The following is a 25,238-nucleotide window of genomic DNA, read 5'->3' on the forward strand; positions in this document are numbered from 1 at the left end:
CTCACATCCCTTGTGGAGATCGGCAGGTGGAGCGGCTAGCACACCTAATGGCAGACGGCGCCCCAGACTAACGTCCAAGAACACAAAATTGAATCCACAAAGTATCTTCACACTGGTCATCCGTAGTGATTCAAGTGTGCTGCAGCCGCGACATAAAAAGTTGTTTGGAAAAACGTCATATGAACTCTGTTTTTAGACTGCTTCCCTGTGCTCCGTGCTCACGTGTGCGTGCCTGCGCGAGACCAGCAAAAGCATGAGCTTTGCTCACCCGTGTTTACATCACGTGACACGTGCATCGCAGGGAGAGACAACAGTAACCACAGTCGCTAAAGGATAATTTGCACTACGGTCTTTTAGCAAAGGACAGCCCAACATGTCTGAAGACTTTGAAACTGAGGAGGAACAGCATTTCTTTGTTGAGCCGTATTTGTTTGAGCCCAAGTATACGGACGCGGAACTCAGGCTACTGGACGAAGCAGCCGCCGCAGCTCATGAGCCTAACCCTCAGCCAGCCACAGAATACCGGAGTCGAGCACTGGAAACCTGGTGGTGTAGTTGTTTCAAATGCAAAGCAATGCCAACGGATGAGGAAAGTCTTTGCTGCTCAGACTGGAAATTGGCGATGCCTGCACTTGAGAATCTGGACATCAGTACTGACGAGACTGCTGCTCTTCAGAGACCGTGCATCACCGATCACCCTGAGCGCACACACGTGAGCACAGAGCACAGAGAAGCAGTCAGAGCTACAGGCTACAGTGAGGCTAAAAACAGAGTTCAAATGACATTTTTCGAAACAACTTTTTATGTCGGGGCTGCAGCACATTTGGATCACTATGGATGACCAGTGTGAAGATACTTTGTGGATTCAATTTTGTGTTCTTGGACGTTAGTCTGGGGGTGCCATCTGCCATTAGGTGTGCTAGCCGCTCCACCCGCCGATCTCCGCAAGGGATCTGAGCACTCTAAAACTTCACCAGGGCCCTCATCGGCATATGGGTGAGTAGATATGGCTGAATTTTCATTTTTGGGTGCACTATCCCTTTAACCTTAAGATGATGATATGGATTGATGTTTTCACTTTGCATTGATGATATTTGATCACTAATCATTGAATCAGCGTATCAATCCAGGCTCATGGATCATTACACCCCTAGTAGTGAGCTAGAAGTTGTCAGAAGGAGAGTTTACAGACTGATGAGTTGATTTTCTCTTTCGGTTGAGTGACTCGCAGCCACAGGCCACCACCGTCCAAAGCCTACCATAAAAAGTACAAGCAAGACTTGCAAAAGTAGACATAAGAGCCTAAATTGAGTACAGTTTAGCAGACCTGGTAGAAAGGCAACTGGAAATGTCTGTGCCTACGTCATGTAGTACTTCAGCTGTCAAATAAATGGCTATATATGGAGCCACACCTGCGAGCCAGTTCAGGAAGTCAACTCAAGCTGCACTGATTCATACACACACGTCATTCGTCACTCTCCGTATGTCATAAAAGACACCCTCCCAATCTGGCGGTCTGTTTAAGCTGTAGAATCTTCCCAGCTCTTCCTTTGCCTTTTCAATGCTGTTGCTGCCCTGCATTAGTACTGCTGCATGCTTTTTCAGCCCCACCTCTACCCCAGCATCCTCCTGCAGGCTCTGGCTAGGGGGGAATATTTAATCATCAGTATCTCATGTAAACATATCTGCGGGGAGCGATGAGGGCAGACTCTAGACGCGAAACTCGAACTATGTTCTGCTGTTGAAATTAACATTTAAAACATGAGTTGTCTGACGGAAATGTGGTTAATATATGATAGAATAATGGCAAAGCATGTTAACCAGGTAATTAGCATTAATTAGCTTCAGCTCATATAATCTGGTGCTGGTGACATTTGTCCTTTTAACCAGCAGAAACAATGATCAGCTAAATAAACTATTTGCTTTGAGTTTAAGGAATCCACCCTGGAACCACATCCAAAATGGAACTTGCTAAATGCACAGTTTGACTCACTCGTTTCTTTTTGCAGGGTGACAGTGGTCGTTACCGGGTGCAGTTGACCTATGAGTCTCGTGAAGCTCGAGACCTCTCTCTCGAGACGGGTGACCTGGTCCAGTTTCTGGAGGAAGCGGAGAGCGGACACTGGTAAGTAGAACTGGATGGAGCCAGTGAGCCTGTTCTTGCCCATGCATTGTTTCTCTGCTTCGGTTGCAGCTCCACCTGACTTAGCACTATATCTGGCTAACTGGGTCCCCATCTGCCACTTCAGACACATTTTGTTCTTAATAAAGGTCCAAGAACACAAAGTTACCAGTTTGTTCCCAGTACAGTGAGAGTGAGCATCTCACAAATAAGGCAAAAATAAACTGTTTGTTTTTGCATTATACTTTATTTAGAGTACTCATTAACTTTGTGTGCCCTTAGTAAACGATTATTACAGTGCAGGTCCTCTTTTCCCACTTTCATTTTTGGAATGTGTTTTTTCAGTTTTCATTAAAAGCTTTAAATTTGGCTCATCATTCTTTAAGACATCTATTATTGAGGCACATTGTCCATGGTAGCAAAAAGACCATCGTTTGTTTAAGTCTTTGTCTGAATCCCAATATCATGTTTTCTGCGTACTTCTAGATTTGTTGTATAGTCTGTGTATACTTAGTATTTTGTTTGAGAACTCAGCTTGTTAAAGGAGCTCTATTCAATATTCAGAGCGTATCTATAATTCAGAGAATGTCTGCACACAGCTCTCAACATGGAGGTGGCAGTTAGCAGCTAATGGAGCTAACAGTGCCAACAGTGCTTACAATAGTAACAGCACTGACAGTGCTAACTGTGTAAACCGAGAGGAGCCAGAGGGTCGGGGCTACACTTCTGCAACACACACTTGTAGCATCTACAGATTCCCACACACATGCTATTCTTATGTCACACACATCTTAAGATACACACATGATTACCCACACAGATGATACATACTTACTCAGAGGGTTGCAGATGTTTATGTAGGTATCTATTAGAACATAGTTAACACAGTGCTACAAGTTACAGAAGACATCTTCTCTGTGATAACTCATTTTAAATGTTGATATATTTACTCAGCAGCTGTCATTCATCTATATACAGTATATAATGAATTTGTAAGATGATTATAACATCAGATGATTTTTTTTCCTGGGAGCCCTCCTGTGTGGAGTTTGTATGATCTCACAGTGTTACCGTGGGTTTTCTCTAGATCTCCGTCTTCCCCCCACAGTCCAAAGACATGCAGATTAGGTTAATTAGTGACTCTAAATTGGCCTTTTGTGAGAATGCGAGCGTCAATGGTTGTCTGTCTCAATGTGTCAGTCCTGTGATAGTCTGGCGACGTGTCCAGAGTGTACTCGCCTCTCACCCAGTGTCAGCTGGGATAGGCTCCAGCCCCCCCGCAACCCCAAACAGGATAAGCGGTTATGGAAAATGAATTTTAAACACAGAAATTGCCCGAATTTTATTTTTTCTCTGTCAGGTGTAAGCCTGGAAGGGATTGTGCGTTTGGTCGTGTGTGTGCGAGTGTGCATATCTGTCTGTCCACAGCTAATCTCACATACTACTGGGGTGTAAATCACCAGTTTCATCACAATTCGATATTATTTTGATTCTTTGGACAACGATATGCTATTTTCTGATATTGCAAAATGTGCCACGATTCAATTTCGATTCGATACCATTCAGGGGTCTGCGATCAATATTAGACAATATTAAATGCTAATATTAATAATAATATTAATATTATATTGGTTTAATATTATTGAACTAATATTCAATGCCCATTTAACACAGTCTGTTACAGAAGACGCTGCCACCCCTTTCTTTTTTACTTTTGGCCATAAAAGATAAAAACAACACATAAATAATAAGTACAGTAAAGTTCACTTTAAACTGACTCCATTAACACAAATAAAAAAGCAAATGGCAGTAGCTCAGTCCTTAGGGACTTGGGTTGGGAACCGGAGGGTTGCCTGTTCGAGTCCCAGTCCGGACCAAATATGGAGCGTGGACTGGTGGCTGGAGAGGTGCCAGTTCACCTCCTGGGCACTCTGGAGGTACCCTTGAGCAAGACACCGAACCCCCCAACCGCTCGGGGCGCCTGACCAAGGCAGGGGGATTAATTAAGTATATAAATTAAAAGTGGGATAAGTTAACCATCAGGGCTTGCTGTCAGAGAGACCGTTCTGGAAGAAATCTTTTCATTTTAACCCAAACCATGATCATCATTGAATTGAACTGAATATCTGGCTTAAAGCCCAAAAGGCAAACTTCTCCAAACAGCCATAAAATACAGATTAACAACAAGATCATTCAACAAAAGTATAACATTCAGCTCAGTAATAACTGTCAAAGTTCATGGATGAAAAAAAATTTTTTTTGTCAGTCACCCATTACTAGCTTTAGCATGTTTACATTCCATAAATTAGCCTAGTGGCTAGTGGACATTTTTCCTCTTCCGATAGCTTAACTAATTACATGCAACGTTATTATTTTTTTTTACTTACCACTGGTTTAAGCCACTGCGCCTCCTGACAAAACAGCTTGGTTGAATTATAGCCTGCATGCACAGTTTGGATACACAGTTTGGCTAACGATGGATCGTTACACTCCTACATACTGCTGAACCAATCAGCCTACTACTTTGTATGCACTGTATGCTCAAGGACCTCTCATGGTTCTGATGATTCACACGTGGGAAAAAAAGTGTTTTATTGACTGGCTCCTCCCTCTCTTAACTGACTTGTGTATCACTCAGAGAAAAGTAGTCCTTTTTTTTCTTTTAAAGCTTAAAGTGCCTGGAGGTGGGTTGTAATTGTGCCTGTACTGCATTTCAGAGGTGTTTTGGTATATGATATCACTATGATCAATTTTAGGAAATGTGTTAAATTTCTGACTTGTTGCTGTGAGAGGTGGCTGGTTGGTGGGTGTGTGTTCCAAAAGAAAGTACTGGTCATAAGTTATAAAAGTCAGCATCTGGTGAAGGAGCCACTGGCTCATTGGCATTTATCAACAGCCCTATCAGCCACCTGCAGCTGTGTTAAAGTCATTTTCTGCTATGGGACAGCTCAATGGGCCATATTGGTGTCAATGTTTCATCAGAAACCTGCTCAAACGACCCTAATAGCACTGGTTGCTACCTGCCGCTCGATTATTTAGAATGCACTAATCATCCAGCTATCAGCTCATTGAAAAATTGCATCATTGTGTGTCCTTTTATTCATGCATCATTTGGCACTAAAATGATGCAGTAAATTGCAACAGATTCAGTACCAACACATTTCTATGGAGCTTTAATTTAAGTTCACAAACGATGGTAATACCAGCAAAATTGGGACATGACAGCTTTAAGTCACTCTCAGTAATATTTTTTCATAATCCTTTGATTGTCTGTCCCTACTCTGTGGAGAAATGACACATCTGTGATTAGATACAGACTTGTGTGCCTAATTCAAGGTGAGTTGTGCTGTCTCGGTCTGTTTTTTCTCACTTTATTCCTTACCAGTAATAATGTTTCATATAGTTGTTGCTGATGAGTCTTTTTCATAGACAGAGCACAACGCATCCCAAAGGGGAAACAAGGCCCGCTTTCCCCTCCGCTTCTTCACTCGTTCGCTGTCATTCTGTCTCCACAGTCGCACCTTTAAGTCTCCATGACTGAATTGCTAGCTAAAATTATTAGCTATAGCTAGCTAATAATTAGCTAATAATATGTCAAAGGACTATTTTAGCACGCTATGCCTTCCAGAGAGGCAACGGTATATTGATAAGCTTAATATTGCCGGTCTACCTCAGTGTCCCTTCTCCTTACCTTGCTCGTCTTCGAAAAAACATGATGTGGAGATCCTTTTTTAAGAAGATGAGCATTTCGGCATGCTCAGCCGTCAGCCTGCTCCTACATGCTGGTAGATTGATAGAAGTGCTTAACATACATAAATACAGTTAACTGTTACTCTAAAAAATACATCTGGAGGGTCTGGCAAAGTGTTTGCTGCACACACAGGCATACCAAGTGTCAGGATCCCACAATTTCTCCTTGTTGAAGTGTCACATTTTATTGCCTGTATCCACTTTTGTCTTCTACAAGTTTCCGTTTTTCTGCTCGGCAGCTGATAAAAGCCCACCACACAGCAACTTTTCGGCATTTGGACTTAGGGAAAACTCAACAGGCTGGAAACAGAGGGGGAAAGTGTGAGGGGAAAGTGGGCCTCATTTCCCCTTTGGGGACGTAGCTTTCAGATTATGACGCGTTGCGCTCTGTCTCTATTACTGTCTCATGCTGTTTCAGCTGTTTTTCCACTTAAATATCGGGCAAATGATATTTTCATATGTAAGATTTATTCTAGGTAAAGAAAAGTGAAAGTGCATTAGGTTGTTATTGTTTTTAATTAAATTAAAAGGTAAATCGAGGTGAAAACTGAATGCCATACAGATTTTAAACCCTGCTTTTTCCAGAATCCAGCCATGCCCCTAATCCAAGTTATGACCTAAAGCATTTGATTGGTCAAAAGGTCTTTGTGGTCTTATGTAGTACTAAGGCCCTGACACACGAAGTTGGCAGTCGATTGTCAGTCAGTGTTGGGCCGTAGGTGAGCACCTGTCATTCTATTTGGTGTAGTGTGTCCTACACTATTGGGTTTTTCTTTTGGCCAGTTTAGCATGTTGAATGAGTGACTGCGGAGCCTGTCGGTGAATTAAATCACTCTGATTGGAAGTATTTATGACATGTTATGTACTTAATTTTACCCAAAACATGATGTTTTTTCTAAACCTAAGTAAGCAGTTTTGTTGCCATAACCTTACCAAGACTGTTAACCAACCGGCAACCTCTGAGGTTGGAAAAATGAAGCCAATGCAGTGTTTCCAAAAACTGCAGTTCATCAAAAGGCCACTTGAGGCTGTCTCCAAAACAGGGTAGATCCCCATAGACTTCCATGTTAAAATGTCCAACTTTTCACCAGAAATAAACATGTTTACAGCCCGGTACAAAAACAGTTTTGATCTCTTTACAATGTGTTTCACCCAGGAGACAGCTGTGTGTCACATACAGATCGTAAAGGATGCCTTGGGCTTCGATGTGAGATGCCAAGGAGGCGTGACAAAGCATAGGTATTTGACAACCTGGGAATGACAGGTAACATATACAATACAATACAATAACAGGTTGTTGTCAAATCTCTATAATCAGAGCTAGAATGTGACTTTGCTTAATTTACTCTATGTTGCAAAAGATATATTTTATCTTCTGCTAGACTTGTTCATCTAATTTTCACTAATCGCATTTATACTGTAGACAGCCAGTTAACAGTCTGTCTCACTCTTTTAATGTGAATGAACAAAGCTTCTTTTTGGTTGTACAATTTTGCACCATTTTGAAAACTTGGAAAAAGAAAAGCTGCTGTATTAGCAAATCTTTTGTGTTAATGAGTGGCTAAATGTTATGGTGTGAGCAGTGCTAAATGTTTGGTTAAATTGGTGCCAGCCCGCTTGTTTGTTATACTTAACAGCAGTTTGCCAGAGTAACTTTGCTACCTAAAGTAAGATATGGCTTTTAATGCAAGTACCTTATGCAAAAACATTCCTATGTGGACTTTCAGGAGTTACCCTGTTTAATAAAAGCAAAAACTTCACGCTCATGCAGATGGAGAGTTTGAGTAGAGAAAGCCTGGATTCAGGGTCGTGGAGAAAAAAAGAACAGGAGGGAGAGGTCTGTCATGACAGGTTTTGAATACAGAGTTTGAAAAACTTCATTATATGGAAAAGTTTCTAACATTTTTGTTCACCTCATGCACTGTATTCTTAAAAACACCCTATCGATCCAAAATAACTACTTAATCACAACTGGCTACTAGGGTTGGGAATCTCTCTGTAATAGACGATTCGATACGTATCTAGATACACGGGTTACGATAGGATTCAAAAACGATATATTTTTAATACAGAACAATTCGATACAGTGTAGGACCGATACGGTTCAATACGATTCGATTCAATATGATTCTATGGTTAACATTTGTTGATGTAGACATTAATCATATATTATAAAATAAAGAAGCCAATTCTATAAAAGTGACATTCTTACAGTATTTTCAGATTTGTAAAAGACCACATCCCCAGGCATTGTTGCTGTATGGCACTGGCAAAAATAAAATAAAAAGACAAACAACAACAAAATCACATGTCAAATGTATTTATTTTTAGACATGGACCAAAAAAGACTTGCTGAATGAACATCATTTTGTTGGATAGGATCAATATAAAAATGAGAAGAAGTTTTAAACTTTAAGTGAAGTGAATTTTAAGTAAAATTTAAGTGTTTTACACCTACTTGTTGTGTTGTTTTTATTGTGTTGTCTGTGTTTTTGTATGTATCTTATATGGACTTGAGTCTGGAATAAAGTTTATCATAACACTGTACAATATAAACATAAAGCAGAATAAAATAATAACATGCAATGTAGGGGCAGAATCTGACATCTCCTGTTATTAGTTGATATCATGGACTGTGATGACTAGCAGCTTATCACTGACAGCATGTCAGACTATTTCTGTGTTTGCTACACTCTGTGTTTGTCATTTATAAAAAGATAAATCACTTTTCTGTAATACATTGATTATATTTCAGTGGAATAAATTACTTATTGACTTATTCACACTTCAAAAACAGCATCAATAAGTGATTAACATAGGGGGGATCAAAATAAAATAAATAAATAAAATCAAAATCAACCAGCCACCTCCTCCCCTGACAAGTCCCTTCATAAGTAAAGAACAGTCCCTAAAGTGCAGTGATGTTTGTGGAAATGTGAACGGCTCGGGGAACACTGCTCTCTCAGAGGCCCAAAGTGTTCCCCTACTTCTAATTTTACAAATTAAGCACTGCAGTCAACCGATTGCTAGTCTCGTGATACCCGCATCCATGACTCTACAATCGATTCATCTAAGGATTCTTGGCTGATTCGTATCGATTGAGGAGGCTGCTACCGATGCAGCCGTATCTCTCGCTTGTCAAACCGGATATCCGGTCGTATCGGTTAATCGTTCCCAACCCTACTGGCTACGGCCTCATAAATGACCATATGAATGACCGTTTTTCATCACTTTATCTGTGTTTTGGTTCTCAGTAGATTGCCACCATGTTTGCAGGTATTTTGACTCAGTGACTCCCCAGTAAGGTGGTTAATGTGCTTTTATTTAAATATGTTATTGCAGTTGTGATAAATCCTCAGCTTACTTTTGTTCCCAGTTGTCCTGGAGGAAAATAGGATTGAAAGCTTCTTTATGCATCCATTATGTGCCTGTCAAGGTACTTCTATGTAAAAAAAAAAAAAAAAAAAAAAGACAGAGAGAGAGAGAGAGAGAAAATATATGCTTGTTTTCTGTCTGACAAGATATGGGGCAGTATTTTTTTTTATCTTAGATCATTTCACTTGTTTCAGAATTTTTTTTTGGTCCTTTATGATCTTAAGAAGACATGACAACTTGCTACTGAGATTTTATTACAGGTTCTGAGTAATGTAATGCCTTAAAATAGAATTTTAAAGCTGTTTGATCAACACTGACAAGTACAAAACTGCTTTTTGCTCAAAATTTCTTATTCCAAGCATCTTAATCTCTTTATGTCTTCACATATTAAGAACAGACAATGACCAAATAGAACTCACTGTTTTATTGTCAATCTTACGCCAATCATATATTCATATTGACAAAATTCAGTACAAAACAAAGGCACTTTTTATATCGAGAGACCAGACCTGAGTCATGTAAACTGTTGTACAATTCTGTATTTTAAAAAAGTATAACTAACCCAAAGATATCTTAAAACTGGTGCAGCCAGACTATCAACAAATGTATTTGTCTGGATAAAGAACATTTTCAAGAATTATTTTCACAGTATGTAGTAAAATGTGCTTACATTAAGCAAATGCTAGTGCCATTATTAAAAAAGAAAACATTAATTAATAAAATTAAGCTATATATTTTTCATTATATATTTAAACCATTTTCACCTATTCTTTAATCAGAGGTTAAATTCTAATTGTGCCAATATCACACTATTCTATTGAGACAGAGTTCTTGTATGACTGCTTGTATGACTGTGTTTAGAAAACATCTAACATTTGTAAAGTTTCTGTTTCTTCTAAAGTTCTTCTGTTTTAGCCCAGTCCTCCCCCTTGGCCCCTTGCCTAGTTTTGGAGTGCCCTCAACTGATTAGTGACCCTTTAGAATGAAGCCACAGGGGTAGGGTTTGAAATCTTAACCGAGGAAATGGGATGCCATTCGTTATGTTATCATTTCACCAAATTTGCAAGACAGACCAAGACAGGTGAATCTATAAAAAAACAAATACTTGTTAAAAGCCGCTACAAGGAACTTTTAACTGGATATGCAAAAGTCTCTCGTTTCTGCTGATGTCTGTGCGTGACCTACAACAGCAAATGAGACCATCGGTGTGAAGATAAGCTATTTCTATATAGTGTATATCCATACCTTTAGGAAACAGTCTCCGGGTCCGCCCCAGGTCGCTTCCAGGACAAAACGATTTACGGCACTCAGACGGCACACGTCATCTTACCTAGCTGCTTACATTTATAAATAGTCGCTATTCCTTCTCCTTGATCTGACGTCCACGGGGAGTTAAAATAGCAGCAATCATCGGGTAAAAGTTCTGTGAAAACACTGGACTCACCAACAGTCAGCCACGTCTCAGTCACACAGAGAAAATCCAGTCCTAGGGAAGTCAGGAAATCCTTCAGGATAAATGTTTTGTTCGCCAGCGATCTAGCATTTACCAGCCCAATCCTGGCAGGAGCCAGCGGGTCCACGGCGTTAGCTGTCCGGGGAGCCACACACAGAGGCCGCAGGTTGCGCAGATTCACCCCGCGCCAGCGGGGACGAGGACAGCAGGGGCCGCGGAGCTGGAACACCCCATCTGGCTGACGACAGGTACCAGCCAAGCATCAACAGGGTCCACCGAGTGCCGAGAAATAAAGAGGCGAGGCACCGCTCTATACTCAGTCCAAGAAGCCGTGGAAGTGCTCGCCAAACAGGCCTTCAGCCTTACCAGCTGACCGCTGCGCTTACATCGGCGGCGGTGGCACTTATGTCAGAGAGGTGGAGCTGGGGCGCGGCAGAGGTGAGCTGGGATCCCTGATAGGAGTGGGGGCAAAGTTTTCCTGTCTTGTTGTTTCATTCATCCCCAAAACAAACACATGCGCAAGCCAGGTAAGCGTCTTTACGACAATATGCGCTAGAGCTCATGGGAAATGTAGGCTTCATTCTGGCAAAACACTACTTTTGTCCACAGGGTCGCCAAAATCAACTCAAAATGAAAGTTTCCTTGTAGGGGCTTTTAGTGATCCAATGACAAATTCCTTTGTGTTTATGTTAAGCTAAAATATCCCAATGGATATTAATCGATTTGCATGATTATTTGCATAGATAGATTTCCATTTATGGGCTTCTTCCCCACAATGGCAGTGGCCATGTTTCTTGTTGAAATTCGAAAAGTATTCTGGGAATTTTATTCTGCCACTGCATTTGGAGTCTGCATATGAAAACACTCCCTTTGGAGGGTCGCCTGGGCTGGATGACCACTACCCCTCAGTCCCCCGAAAGAAACCCTACCCTACGCAGCGGCAGAGTGGTAGGGCCAAAGGGAAGAATTAAGATAGAGCCTTTTAATGTTTTGTAGAACATGTCTATATCTCTTAAAGTCAGGTACTGATAATATTATTAATTTCGTATGTTATATAAACTCTGTATGTAAAGCTCAGCAAATTAACAAGAACACCTTACAATATCAGTATGTTCCAGTGACACGTGCTATATATGTGTACCCTGTAAGAGACAACAGGCTGTCCACATTGCATTCTAGCCTAATGCATGTCGGGCTCCAGCCTCCCATCACCCTGAGGAGCATTACCAGATATAGAAAATGGATGGATGGACCTTACAGTATAATGCGGTGCAATACAACAACACCATAAACGTCAGCCTCAGATATTGACTTGAATCCATCCCCTCTGTCAGAGTATCGAGAAAAATCGAACACACGCTTCAGAAAGGCAGCATTTGATGCAGAGCTGTTATGATGAATTGCGTGAGGTTGTATCACTGTTAATGATATTATGTAGTTTTGCATAAGGAAAGCCTTTTTTTCCCCATTTCCTCCGCTGCTATCTGTAATCATTACCCATACCATAGGTTCCTTTAAAAGTCTATCTTGAGTTTGGTCCTCATTAATCAGCCAAGCCCAAGAAAGGAAATGGGACTGGAGCAGCTGCCCTGTTCTCTCGCTAGAAGGATTAAAGGCTCAGTGTGGCTCGTTTGGAATTAAAATTTTATTCACTATAACATTACCCTGATGAAGCAGTGGGAGATACAACAACAAAATGTGACTAATGTTCTATTGCCAAATCAAGGGAGGCAGCTGAAAACAAAAGAATTTGAGATGAATAATAAATCTCTGTTTCCTTCAACACACCACCACCATCTATCCTTTTCACCAGAAAAACAGAGGCTACTGACTTATGGAGAAACAGCCTCTGGAACCCACAAACTGAAAGAGTGTTTTGGTCTCACACAAGCTCTCTGCATTTGGAAGTGACTAATACTCTATTAGATAAAAGCTCCACTTGCTTTGAATATGCTCATTTTTCATCAGCTCATGCATATTTCAGCCCTTAAAACCGTCTCCTGTCGTCTGCATCTATGGGTTTTTGCCGCTAAAAGGTCTCATTGACTCACACTTGTCTCCCCTCCTCACATGAGGAAAATGAAGAATTCATAAGTTCTCCCTTTTTTTTTTAGCTTTTTTGTTGGATCAAAGTTAATGTGCAACTGTATAGAACTTTATCGGATGTGATAAAATGTGTGCTGCTGTGTGTGTGACTATACACCGTCATGTACACTGTACGCATATGCATGTGCATGGGTGTGTGTTCATGCATTTGTGTACTGTATGTGTATGTGGAGTTAGGTGCATGGTTTTTGTGTTCTGGGCCCAGTGTGTGTGTGTGTGTGTCAGTGCTTATTGTCACTTTTTCAGAACAAGCAGTAATGTGCTTGCTAACATACCCGTACCAAGAATGTGTTGCACCTTTCCAGATTTAGGCTTTCATTTCACACTCTCAGCACACACAATGTCCCTGTCCAAGCCCCTGTGGGCTTGCTGTTAGGAAAGTGTGGTATATTGGTATGAGGGCTGAGAACACATTAGCACATCCAATCACATCTTGTCAACACAAGTCACAGTATGAGCAGAATAAAGAGGGAATGACTTCACTGCGTTTTGCAGCATCTTCCTATATCTTCAAAGTTCACTTCTTTTGTAAGTTGCAACATATATGACTAAATCCAAATTTATCTTATCCTTCTAAAGACTCAAAAACCTTTATTTTAATGTTTCTGCACTGGTTAGATAGTAAGTTGTGGTCGGAGGCATTATGACATCTATTGCACGTCTGTCCGTCCTGGAAGAGGGATCCCTCCTCAGTTGCTCTTCCTGAGGTTTCTACCGTTTTTTTTCCCCGTTAAAGGGGTTTTTATGGGAAGTTTTTCCTTATCCGCTGTGAGGGTCTTAAGGACAGAGGGATGTCATATGCTGTAAAGCCCTGTGAGGCAAATTGTGATTTGTGATATTGGACTTTACAAATAAAATCGATTGATTGATTGATTGATTGATTGATTGATTGATGTTTTCAGGTTGTCTGTTCGCACATCCCTTTGTCTCTCTGTCCATCCTATTCCCATGGATGTAATATCCTAATAACTCCTTGAAGGGATTTCTTCAAGTTTGGCACAAACGTCCACTTGGACTCAACAACGAACTGATTGGATTTTGGTAGTCAAAGGTGAAGGTCACTGTGATCTCATCTGTCCCACTCTTGTGAACCCAATATCTCAAAAACACCTTGAAGATTTTTTTTTTCAAATTTGGAATGTTCACTTGGACTTAACAATGAACTGATTAGAATTTGGTGGTCAAATGTCAAGGTCACTGGCCATAACTCCAGAATTCATACGATTAATGATGACAAATTTCACAAAAATGTCTCATAGGATAAAATGATTAAGTGATGACATTTTATATCCAAAAGGTCAAAGGTCAACCTTACTGTTACATCACAATGTTCTATGGAGGAGACTCATATTAGATTCCTGGTAGGGGCTAGATACGATGTGTTACCAACCCCCCAAGAACCTAAAACTGTGGGTAAATGGGGACACATCATGCCATTGTGTTCAGGTATGGCAACCTCAAAGCATATTTTGTCAGGCTGTAAAGCTAGCTTGTAACAAGGCCAATATACATGGCGACATAACCTTGAAGGTGTTGAAAAGTTTAGCTGCAGGCATCGAAGGGAAATGAAGACAGGCAAATTCAGAAGGTTTAAAGAATAGGAGTTTAGCAATTCAGTTTGTCTGTGAGGGGGAGAAATACCGAAGTGTACAGAAGCTTGTTGTTCCCCAGGAAGTAGTTGGTACCAGTCAGAGGCCTGACATAGTGTTGTGGTCAGTGAGTCAACGGATAGTTTATTTCATTGAGCTGACAGTTCCTTGGGAAGACTCAGTGGAAGAAGCCTATGAAAGAAAAAAGCTTAGATATGCAGACTTAGGAGCAGAAGCTGAGCAGCGAGGATGTAAAACTAGGATTTGTCCAGTAGAAGTGGGGTCTAGGGGATTCATAGCAAGATCAGCTGTCTCGCTCCTGGGGTAACTCGGAGTGCGGGGACAGAGTTTGAGGAAGACAGTGAAGGAAATGTCAGATGAAGCAGCTAGATCTAGTCAATGGATTTGGATGAGGAGGAATGATGTCAGTTGGGGGCCAGCAAGGGTACCTACTTAGCAGGGTACATAACTCCTTGAGATCAGGTGGAGAGATCCACCAATCAGTCCTCTCAGGAGAAAATCCAGGAAGAGGAAGGTTGTTTAAGTGTGGGAGTGGCCTATTTGAATCCCTTTTGTTTGAGACCATGCTGCAAGGTGAGTGTGTTTGCTGATCCTGTGAGTTTATCTTCTCGTTCTCCTTTACCTTAACTTATATTGCAGTTATGCTATGTAGCGTGTGAAATAGAATATGGTGAATGTGCTAGGAAAGGTAGTATGTGGTCACTACCAGGAGCTCGCATAAACGGAGCCTGGGTTTGTTGAAGGTGGCAGTGTTGTTTGGGCTGAGAAAGCCATGTGTAAGGTAAGGTAAAGGAGGTTGTTGGGTCGGTGTCGCTGGCATTAGGGGAGTGCCTTTGGGACGCCAGAGATCACTGTCTAGCCTCCTGGAGGTGTCGTGGGACCAACTAGATAAAACACTGATGAAAGGAGGTTCCCACCTGATGACGTGTTAGTTAGCACTGCTCACTGATCTGTATAGTTAAGCCTTGCCATGATAGCTTATCATAGGGTTTAGGAGGTTATTCACTGAGGGTGGATCCTTTCTCTTGAGCACAAATTTCTTGTGTTTATTTGAACTGCAGAAACATTTTCTGGCCATTATTCAATGTCATATCTCAGAAACAGGGAGACATTTGGTCAGATACTGAAACAGCTCCAGCACTGCACAATGTTTATGTTTCTATCCAGCTTTTTCTTCTCTGGCAAATATTTCCTCAAACATTTGAGGTGAGATGTGAGACACTACTGACCCAATCAGGAGGGTTATTTGAAACTCTCTAAAACAGTGACAAATACATTTCCCTCTCCTTATCGCAGGCTTGACACTTTCAGTGCACCAGTGTTTACTCTATTTACATTCTCTGTTTCAGCCCATGATGTTAATTAGTCACATGTCTACTGCAGTGTCTCTTTCTCCCTATCGGCTGTCAGGCTGTTCTATTTTAAGGGCTGTTTTGAAAGAGCACTCACATCAAGGCTTACACAATGGAAGTTGTGTTGGTCAGAACTACTTCTCTTGTAAGGTTATTTGTGTTTTTAGAAAAGTTACTTTTCTTAAACAGTTACTGTTACAGAGCGACTCCCTTATCGGAAAAATATGGGATCTGTAAAATAATGTGTTATTGTATTTACTTTCCTCTTGTAAAATGAGTGAAGACCCGACCCTGCATTGTGTCTCATGTTCTAGGCTAGTGAAGAACCTTTTAACAGAGGAGACGGGGCTGGTACCGTCCAGTATACTGCAAACATCATCTGAAGGAGGTCACTCATTAAGTAACACTGCCTCTTCTGACTAACCACTGGCAGCCTTGCTGTAACACAATCACCCACCCACTCCTTTCTCTGATCCTTTACTCCAATGTCGTCAGTTGCTCCCTCTCTCTCTCACATGGCAGTTGGGCATGGAGGGATTGGGTGTGCCTGGGCAGACCACTGCTCTGCGAGAGAGAGGGACAGTTGGATGGGGTTCAGGTTGGATGCAAGGATGGAGTGGACGGGGACCACAGAGCTTTGGCGTGTTGAGCTGGATAATCAGAGCATGATGTCACTGATTGCAGCACATTGCCTCTACACTCTCCTCAAGATTTCTCTCTCTCTCTCTCTCTTTCTCTCTCCAACCCAGTTGCCAGAAAGCATGTTGGCATTGTAGGTTTATGCAAACTACGGATATGTTACATTTGCACACAATTATGTAGCAAATCCCTTAAAACTTGATGTTTCAACAACATTGTGGTAAATGTGTAGTTAGGTTTAAGCACAACACCACTCGATTATGGGTAGGAAAAGGTCATGTTCAGGCTGAAAATACCCAATTTTGGGGGCACAATCCCTGCTGGAAAAGCAGCAACATCTCTTTTTGTCACTATCTTTGCTAGAAAAACAACAGGTCACTACAAAAAAAATGACTTGCTAAATTACAATCGTTTTAGTTGTTTGTTAGTCTCAAACAGTGTTCTGCAGCTCATTCACCAAATTGGAAGACTTTAGACTCAACAAAATGCAAAAGGACTTTCAACTCGACATGGACTCTAACGCCAATGACTCATGACTTAACTTGATCTAGAGCCTGAAACTTGAAAATACTTGATACCTTCCCCCATATCCAAAGACTAAAAAGTATGCTATTTAAAAAGTGTGCCAACAATCAATTTATTTCCCTTTATTTTCCAAATCCACCGACATTATCCTACTCATTCCCAGCAAATTGACACTTTATTCCCCTGATCCTCTTTGTTTGAACCATTCGGACAGCATCCAATCAAGTTGCAGGAGAGTCCCAAATAGCTAATGTTATGTTACTGAGTGCCAATTTGGAAAAAAATGATACCAAAGATAATTTTGTTCACTAAAACTAAGCAGTGGTTAACACAAATTGCAGTATGCAAGACATGCTTGTTGAAAATTACAGACCGAGATGCAACAAATTTCACTACATTTTTTTTTTAAACATAAATACAATTTTGAAAAGCATTCATGATGTTGGTAAATGAAATATATTACTCTGTTATTAAAATGGTATTACTTTTGGTGGCAAGCTCATTATGGCTTGTTGAGGACTCTCAAGAATTAGACTTGAGACTTGCTTCAAGACTTGTCGGTCTTGACTTGGGACTTGACTCAGGACTTGTTAGTCTTGTGGCTTGTGACTTGAGTGCAAAGATTTTGGACTTACTTAAGACTTGCAATGACTTAGTCCCACCTGTTCCATCCTTTCCACTTCCAGATGACAGAGTCAGCTCATATACTATGTCACTTTAGAAATGCTGATATGATGCATAAGAAACGTGCAAATGTAACATATTCATGGTTGGCAGAAACATACAATGGCAACATTTTCTTCTGGTGACTGGGCTGTTCATCAAGCCAAGAATCTATTATCAAGTCACTGTAAATTTGATTTATTTAATCAAAAACTAAGATTTAATATCAAGTTAATCTTGAAACAACCCATTCTCATTTTAACACATCAAATCTCATTGCTTTGTCAGCAGAAGTACATGTCTTAATATGACACACTGACACTACATCTTTTTTTGGGGGGAGCGCACAGACGCTTCATCCCAGCACTCCGCAGCGCCCTTCCAGCGCCTTTCTGCCAGAAAAGGCACTATGTGGACACAGGCCCTTAGGCAATCAAACTCCATGGTTAGGTTTAGGCAACCAAACTCCATGGTTAGGTTTAGGCAACCAAACTCTGTAGAAACATTTAGGCAACAAAGCTCATAGTTAGGTTTAGGCAACAAAAATCGGTGGTTAGGTTAAGGCAGCAAAAGCACATGGTTAGAAAACACCATGGTTTCGCTTAAAATTATTGTGGGAAATTAATAGTGAACTCCCGCAGGCTCCCAGTTGAAAGTTTGTTAGACCCAACCGCGTCCTTTCCCACCCACCCTATACGGATTTTCCCACTATTTATGTTACAGTAGTGGCCAGCAGATGCATATCATACTGCCAAGGAGGGTGCCTCTGTGCTTCTGCATCTGATGCCAACATCCACTGACAAAGCGCGAGTATTTGATGCCTGCTGCCTCTAAAACTGATGCACCTGGTACATATCATACACTGCAGAAGGTGCCTCTTTACATTGGTATCTGACACTGACATCACTAACAAGGCGGCAGTATTTGACAAGTTAGGACTGAGGCCAGGCTGCTTTAAATTATCCAGGAGAGTCATGTGTTTACAGTAATGTTGTCAATAAAAGGCATTAAAATAGGATTTTATGGCTGATTCGCTCACTTCATTCTACATTTAGATAACTGAGAGCTCCATATACAAACCTTTTGTATCAATGTGGACCTTACATGAAACTTGAGCACACATTGCACACCCCACTACTGTCCTGATGAGTTCATGCTTCTGTACCACAAAACATTCTTTTTCTCACAGGACAGCCACTCCTGGGCTCCAGGCTCCTTCTCTTTTACTGTTCTGCTGTCCTCGATCCATCTCTCCACGATGTCCTCCCTTTCATGCCAGCTTGAGCTGGTCCTTGAAGCGTTTGTCATGGCCTTGCTTGTTTTGTTAGAGAGCTCTGTCCGCCATTAACTATCCGTTCCTTTGCCTCACTTGGCCTTCGTTTCTCTTCCTATTATCTCTTTCCTCTTCTGTATTGGAAGGTTGTTTTCATAGTTGAGGAGGACAGAACTCAGCACTCTAGCAGTTAATCTTTAGTATTTTGGTTTAAGTGAGGCCATTTACAAAAGCCCTCTTCACCTGTCTGTGTTGATTGCACATATCTACCTTCCCTATAATTCTTTATGCATTCTATTGGCTGATATTGTTGCAGATATCGAACACCTCACTATTATGTCTCCTTGTTTTACACTCCTATTAAAGCTGCATTGTTTGGTGTGCTATGTTTTATTGGCACTGCAGTCCTGGCTGTGCATCCCTCTCCTTAAACACTGTGTTTGAATGCCACAGTTTGTCCACATTTTCCCATGCTTGTTTTGTTTAATATATCATTGTATTAAAGATTGAAGCTTACTTGAATCTTTTTTGTTTTTCCAGATATCTTCAGTGATCTGTGTACAGCAGCACTCTCTGACTTGGATGAAAATGAAGCCAGTATGTGGGGAGATGTGTCTCAGGATAGCAGATAAACATGGCTGACTATTGTAGTTCATTACATTGGACTACAAACATGTTTGTTGGATCACAAACATGTTTTTTCAACTGTAATTTCCTAAGCTGGACTTTAAATATCAATGACTATTAGTTTTCTACTTGTAGTTCTTCATGTTGGACTACAAATATGGCCTGATATTGTTTTGCAGCTGTGGTTTTTCCATGTCTGACACATTAAAGCTTCTCAGTGAAGTCTCTAGAAAAAGCTGGAACCTTAACATGCCCGAATGCTACAGTGGGAAAGCTATATAAGACTTTTAATTCCGGAAGTACCTGCTGTCATCTGTGGAGAGCTGAAGATTGCATGGATGTGGACAATGGACTTTACATCCTAAATTGGATTAATTCAGACTTTGTACTGCACGGACTGGGCTGAATCCCTGAAAATTCAAATCCTATTTCTGACTTGGATAATCTTAGAGAATGTGATGAATTCCAAGTGTTGGTTGTGAGCAGGCTTTGGCAAGGTGCCCTGTTTTGCTGCTACACTACTCTGAAGCAAAACTCTTTCAGACCAGGTTCTGCTTCTGCTGCCCTCCTTCAGCCGCTTCGACTTTTCAGGTTCAAACTACAGACATGTCAATATAGCTGCAGTCTCCAACAGAACCTACACGTTGTCTTACTGCCTTTCTTCACCCTAAAACAGTGCCCTCATAATACATTATAGATAAAGAAAAAATTCTCTCAAATTTGGGCACAAATTACTTAAAATCTGTGTTAGTGAGCACTTCTCCTTTGCCAAGATAATTAATCCACCTGACAGCTGTGGCATATCAAGATGCTGATTAAACAGCATCTTTACTTAACAGTTGTGCCTTGGGATTGTCACAATAATAGGCCGCTCTAAAATGTGCACTTTGATCACACAGCGGGATGGCACAGATGTCCTAAGTTTTAAGGGAGTGTGCCATTGGCATGCTGACTGCAGGAATGTCCACCAGAGCTTTTGCCTGTGAACTGAACATTCATTTCACTACCATAAGCTGACTCCAATGCCATTTCCCTGAATTTGGCAGTACATCTTAACATCCAAAAGTCGGTTGCAATGACTGCCAGGTCAAGACCGTGGTGAGAACAGTGAGCATGCAGATGAGCTTCCCTGAGATGGTTTTTGACAGTTTCCGCAGAAATTTTTCAATAGCGCAAACCAATTATTGTATCTGTCCCGGTGGCTGGTCTGACACAATGTTGCAGGTGAACATGCTGGATGTGAAAGTCTTGAGCTGCTGTAGCTACATGTGGTCAGAGGTTGTTCAGCTGGTTGGATGTACTGCCAAATTCACAGAAATGAAACTGATGATGTAGTGACATGAACATTCATTTTGGTAGGTGTAAAAACCTAGGTCCCTTTTTTTCCCTTTAAAATACATGTTACTTTTCTAAATTTGGACGTTTTTGTAGTCAGTGAATGTCACACAGGAGGAGCTCTCTGTGAGTTCTTCTTATTCCTTAACTGCACTTTGTTAGTGGCGGGGTAGGTAATTGATCTGTCATTCTGTTTAGAAGTGATCTGATCTAGACCCAGTTTAGACCCAGGCTAATGAACAGTTAAGTTTCACTTTCAATGCACTTGACATTCTGCCAAGTATGGCACTCTAAGAGTGTGCTCTGTGCTCAGACAGTGTGGTGCTGTAAATAAGCAAACATATGTATGTTTCAACAGTGCTCCCTAATGTACAGTCAAAAAAATAGCCCCAAAACAGCTCGAAAAATAGAAATCGATTTGTGGCAGCTGATGTTTTGACAAATAAATGAATGACTATCCCAAGGCACACCTGTGTAATAATGATGCTGTTTATCAGCATCTTAATGGATTACCTTGAAAAGAAGAGGTGCTCACTGACACAGATTTAACAAATTCGTGACCAACATTTTGGAGAAATATATCTATTGGGTGCACAGACAAGTATTAGATGTTAAACCTGTGGAAAATGGAAGCAAAAACAAAAATGTTGCCATTTGTTTGTCACTTGGGGGCAGAAATGAACTGATAAAAATTAAAAATGAAACGGCTAACATGTTAACAAACATATCTGTCACACATGGAGATACATTGGAATTGCTTTGGAGTCCTGTTTCTGGCAACCTGATGTCAAACATTAACTCTCCCCCTAGCTTTTGGTCTCCACCAACTTTTGACAAATATAACTAGTTGAATTTTTTGTGTCTTGACCAGCTAGTTGCTAACTTTGTCTGTCTGCCTTCTGCTGCCAGGACAGGTACTGTGCATCTTCTGTAAGGTAGCTTGTTTGCCTAAAACAGCTTTCTGTTGTGTCCAGAAACATGGCTGATGAGACTTGTGAGACCAGACAGTGAGTGAAGGCCATAAAACCAAAACAACAGCTAAATGAGCACGTAAAAAGTCATCGAGCTGAGTGTAACTGCAGAGTACTGTGACACTTCTCAGTGGAACTGTCACTACAAGCTACTCTGTTCACATTACACATAGTGAGTTATTGTGCATGTAAAAATGCATTGATTGGCGCCGCTTTAAAAAAACAAAGTTTACTGTGACAGTTCACTATTTGCAACAATTGAGAAAATCTCATTTCAAAGGAATTGTCTTCATCAGCTAATGACGGTTTAATTATTTTCCAAAAGAAAATTCATTTGAGAAATAAATCAGTCATAATGTGTTTATTTGTTATACATGCACAGTGAATAGCAGACAGAAGAAGCTAAGTGGGTTTTGATGGGAATTAAGCATTACTGTAGCACATCCCTTCTTTAGATGAATGGGGCAGTGGTGTAAATAAAGTTTCAGGAAACAAATTTATCTCAGTGACACACTATGCTACTTGGACTCATTTCTATGTGATGAGGTTTTTACTAGCAAGCTTTTTGAGACATTTCACACTGCATGCCAGATGCTATCTATAGGCAGTACATTTCAAGCATTATGTACAGTAACTCAATTGATATACTATTCAGGTAATCAGAAATCTAGATATGAGTTAGCAATGATGTTGATCAATGTGTAGACTTAATATCATTGTGAGTAAGCTCATTTTCCATGGATAATTTTCACAATATTCATGCACACAGATCTCTTCATGTCCTGTTGATTTATCTCTGCATCCATACAGCATCAGCTCATGGTTAGCCATGGCTCATAGCTCATGGCTGGCACTTGTTCAGACACATACTTGATCACAGACCAGATTGATTGTATTCTAACCCTTGAAATTCCTTAAAGGATTTGAACCTTGGGTCATTTTGCAGAATCCAAGCAATAGCTCAGCTTTGCAACAGCGTTATCAGATCCATAAGAGTCCACACCAGTGTTTTTGTGACTGTGATATTAGCATTTGTTAGGCTTTTGTGAGCAGTGCCACCATAAGTCAGGAAGGCTGTAAAGCAGCAAAGTAACTGGCTGTTTGCTGCAGGTGATGTTTCAGGTAAATGCTATTTTAGCAAGCAGCACCTGGGCTGTTTCCTAACATTAGCTGTATAGGTTTCACCTTTTGAGAGAGGAAAATAGCACTGTACACTGAAGGTTCATTCATGGAGAGGGCAGGGAGGAGATTTGACTAAATGTAAATAATCATCAGTGGTAGTCTGATATTGCATATTATTTGGTGTAAAGTTCCATTTTCTGTATAACTGCTGTATTGTTGTACACCGTTCTCCCTCAGAGACTTTTCGGGAATTGTATTGCATTTCTACTGACAGACTGTATTCTATGGAATATTGACTGAGAAACCAAAACGTCACCACTGTATTTACAGTCACGTAACAGGGAGGTTAATTTACATTTACTCTGTAACTTACTGGAAATGGAAAGAAGAAACCAAAACGATATCAAAAGACTAAATATCCACTTGATGACTGAATACATGCCAGAATTTAAGACATTGTTACTGGGATCAGCCTTTTCAAATAAGTCAGAGGTTAAGCACACTAAAAAAAAGGATGGATGGATGGATGGATAATCCATAGATACATAAATTGATGGTGGATGGATGGATGGATGGATGGATGGATGGATGGATGGATGGATGGATGAATGGATGGATAATCCATAGATGCATAGGTTGATGGTGGATGGATGGCTGGATGGATGGATGGATGGATGGATAGGTGCAATAGACAGATGAGTGAATGAATGACTGAATGAAAGGATAGAGAGATGTTGGATGGATAGATAGACAGATATTTTGACACTGTAACTGGGTTACCATCTGCAAAAAACAGCAGAACTCTGTTAAAAATCAGATACATGAATATTAGTCTGATTGTAAAGATACACAGTCATCTTAAACATGCTGTATATTTTGTTCATCCTATGCTACATGAAAAATATTGTATCTTTGTAAAGAAATATTTCTATTGTACTGCATCCTGCTGGAATTTTGTCATTTTACTAGAATGTATCAAGTCTGTATATTGAAAAACCTGTCATTGTAATGTATATATTGATTTATTGTCATAATATGCATTTACAATATGGATTTTGTCATGCTCCTTTTTTCGTTTGTTTGTTTGTTTTTTTGTATTTTGAACTTAGTCCATTGTTCCAAACATAAAAATGCATGCAAGACCAACATTTGATACCCAGAGGAGCCTGATTTCAAATAAAGACAACATTTCTTACACATTGTCTTACATCCTCTTGTAAAAGTACTGCTCCTACCAGAGCATGTACACCCATTTAGGTTTACTTCCTTAAGTTTAGGCAACAAAAGCATGTGGTTAAGTCTAGAAAAAAACATTATGGTTTGGCCTAAAATTGGTATGGTTGTTACTGATGAAATGTAACATCACATGACATTTGTCATGACATTCATCACTAGTGTAGAATGCCACACATACTAGCGCACTATATTATTAATGCCTGGTTCACACAACACGATATTGGGTCCATGTCATTGGTCCGACAGCCCATTGGTCCAACATCCCATTAGTCCGACGTCCCGTTGTTCCGATATGTGATTATACTAGGCTATACTGTATTTGTGTACCATAGAGGATCAGCAACGCAACAAAAGTAGGCTACTGGTTGAGATACAAGTGTCATAGAGAGGAGAGAATGAAACACCATAACCTGTTATTAACTCTGGGGTCCGGGTTGTGTGGGAAGCTCTCTGCAGTGCTGAATGGCTCCCGGCGGGTGTATTTCTGCCTTGATGGTGTGCTGCGACCGGCTCTGGGTCAGCTGGGAAAGGCTTGAGGCGAAGCAGGCTCACGTCTTATCTGTTTGCCACTTTCTTTTTCATTTTAACCCACACCATGATCTTTTCCTAACCCTAACCAAGTGGTTTTTGTGCCTAAACCTAACCAGACCTTAACCACAGGGCATCATGGTGATTTTGGAACAATGGGACTTCGGAACAATGGGCTGTCAGACCAATGGGCAGTTCCCCACAATATCAACCCGATTATAGCCAGACGTAGCGTTGCACAGTGTTGGCATGGATCGTGGGCAGTTATCATACGTGATAATCCATCGTTTCATCTCGTGTAGTGTTTCATAGTAGGCGACACTTCACAATGTTCCAACAGAAAGTCTAGTTTGATTTCCTTTTTGCTGTTCACGACTTCTCCCTTCACAGCCGTCACTTTGACCAGTAGAAACACAGTGCAATCTGCTGCCGTAGACAACAACAGCAACAACACCCCAGCGTTTTAATATTTCCTCTAGGGATGTTACCCACAGAAGACACAGAAGATGACCGGGGATGATTGGTGTGGACCATCATGCACTAAATCATGT

General features: G+C 40.8%; 1 protein-coding gene across 2 annotated transcripts in view; it reads left to right on the forward strand.

Annotated features, from left to right (window-relative positions):
- mcf2l2 (MCF.2 cell line derived transforming sequence-like 2) overlaps positions 1 to 24,894 on the forward strand; it is a 259,329-nt gene extending 234,435 nt beyond the window's left edge. Inside the window, exons 33-35 of one of the 2 annotated variants that reach the window (XM_049588011.1) lie at positions 2,010 to 2,125; positions 16,083 to 16,156; positions 19,409 to 24,894. In XM_049588011.1, coding sequence (XP_049443968.1) covers positions 2,010 to 2,125; positions 16,083 to 16,156; positions 19,409 to 19,500 — 282 coding nt within the window. In that variant the 3' untranslated portion in view covers positions 19,501 to 24,894. The remainder of the gene's footprint in view (positions 1 to 2,009; positions 2,126 to 16,082; positions 16,157 to 19,408) is intronic. The other variant, XM_049588012.1, reaches the window with a different exon arrangement.
- Positions 24,895 to 25,238: the final 344 nt, after the last annotated feature.

Source organism: Epinephelus fuscoguttatus, linkage group LG10, assembly GCF_011397635.1.
Source record: "Epinephelus fuscoguttatus linkage group LG10, E.fuscoguttatus.final_Chr_v1".
Classification (NCBI taxonomy): Eukaryota; Metazoa; Chordata; class Actinopteri; order Perciformes; family Serranidae; genus Epinephelus; species Epinephelus fuscoguttatus.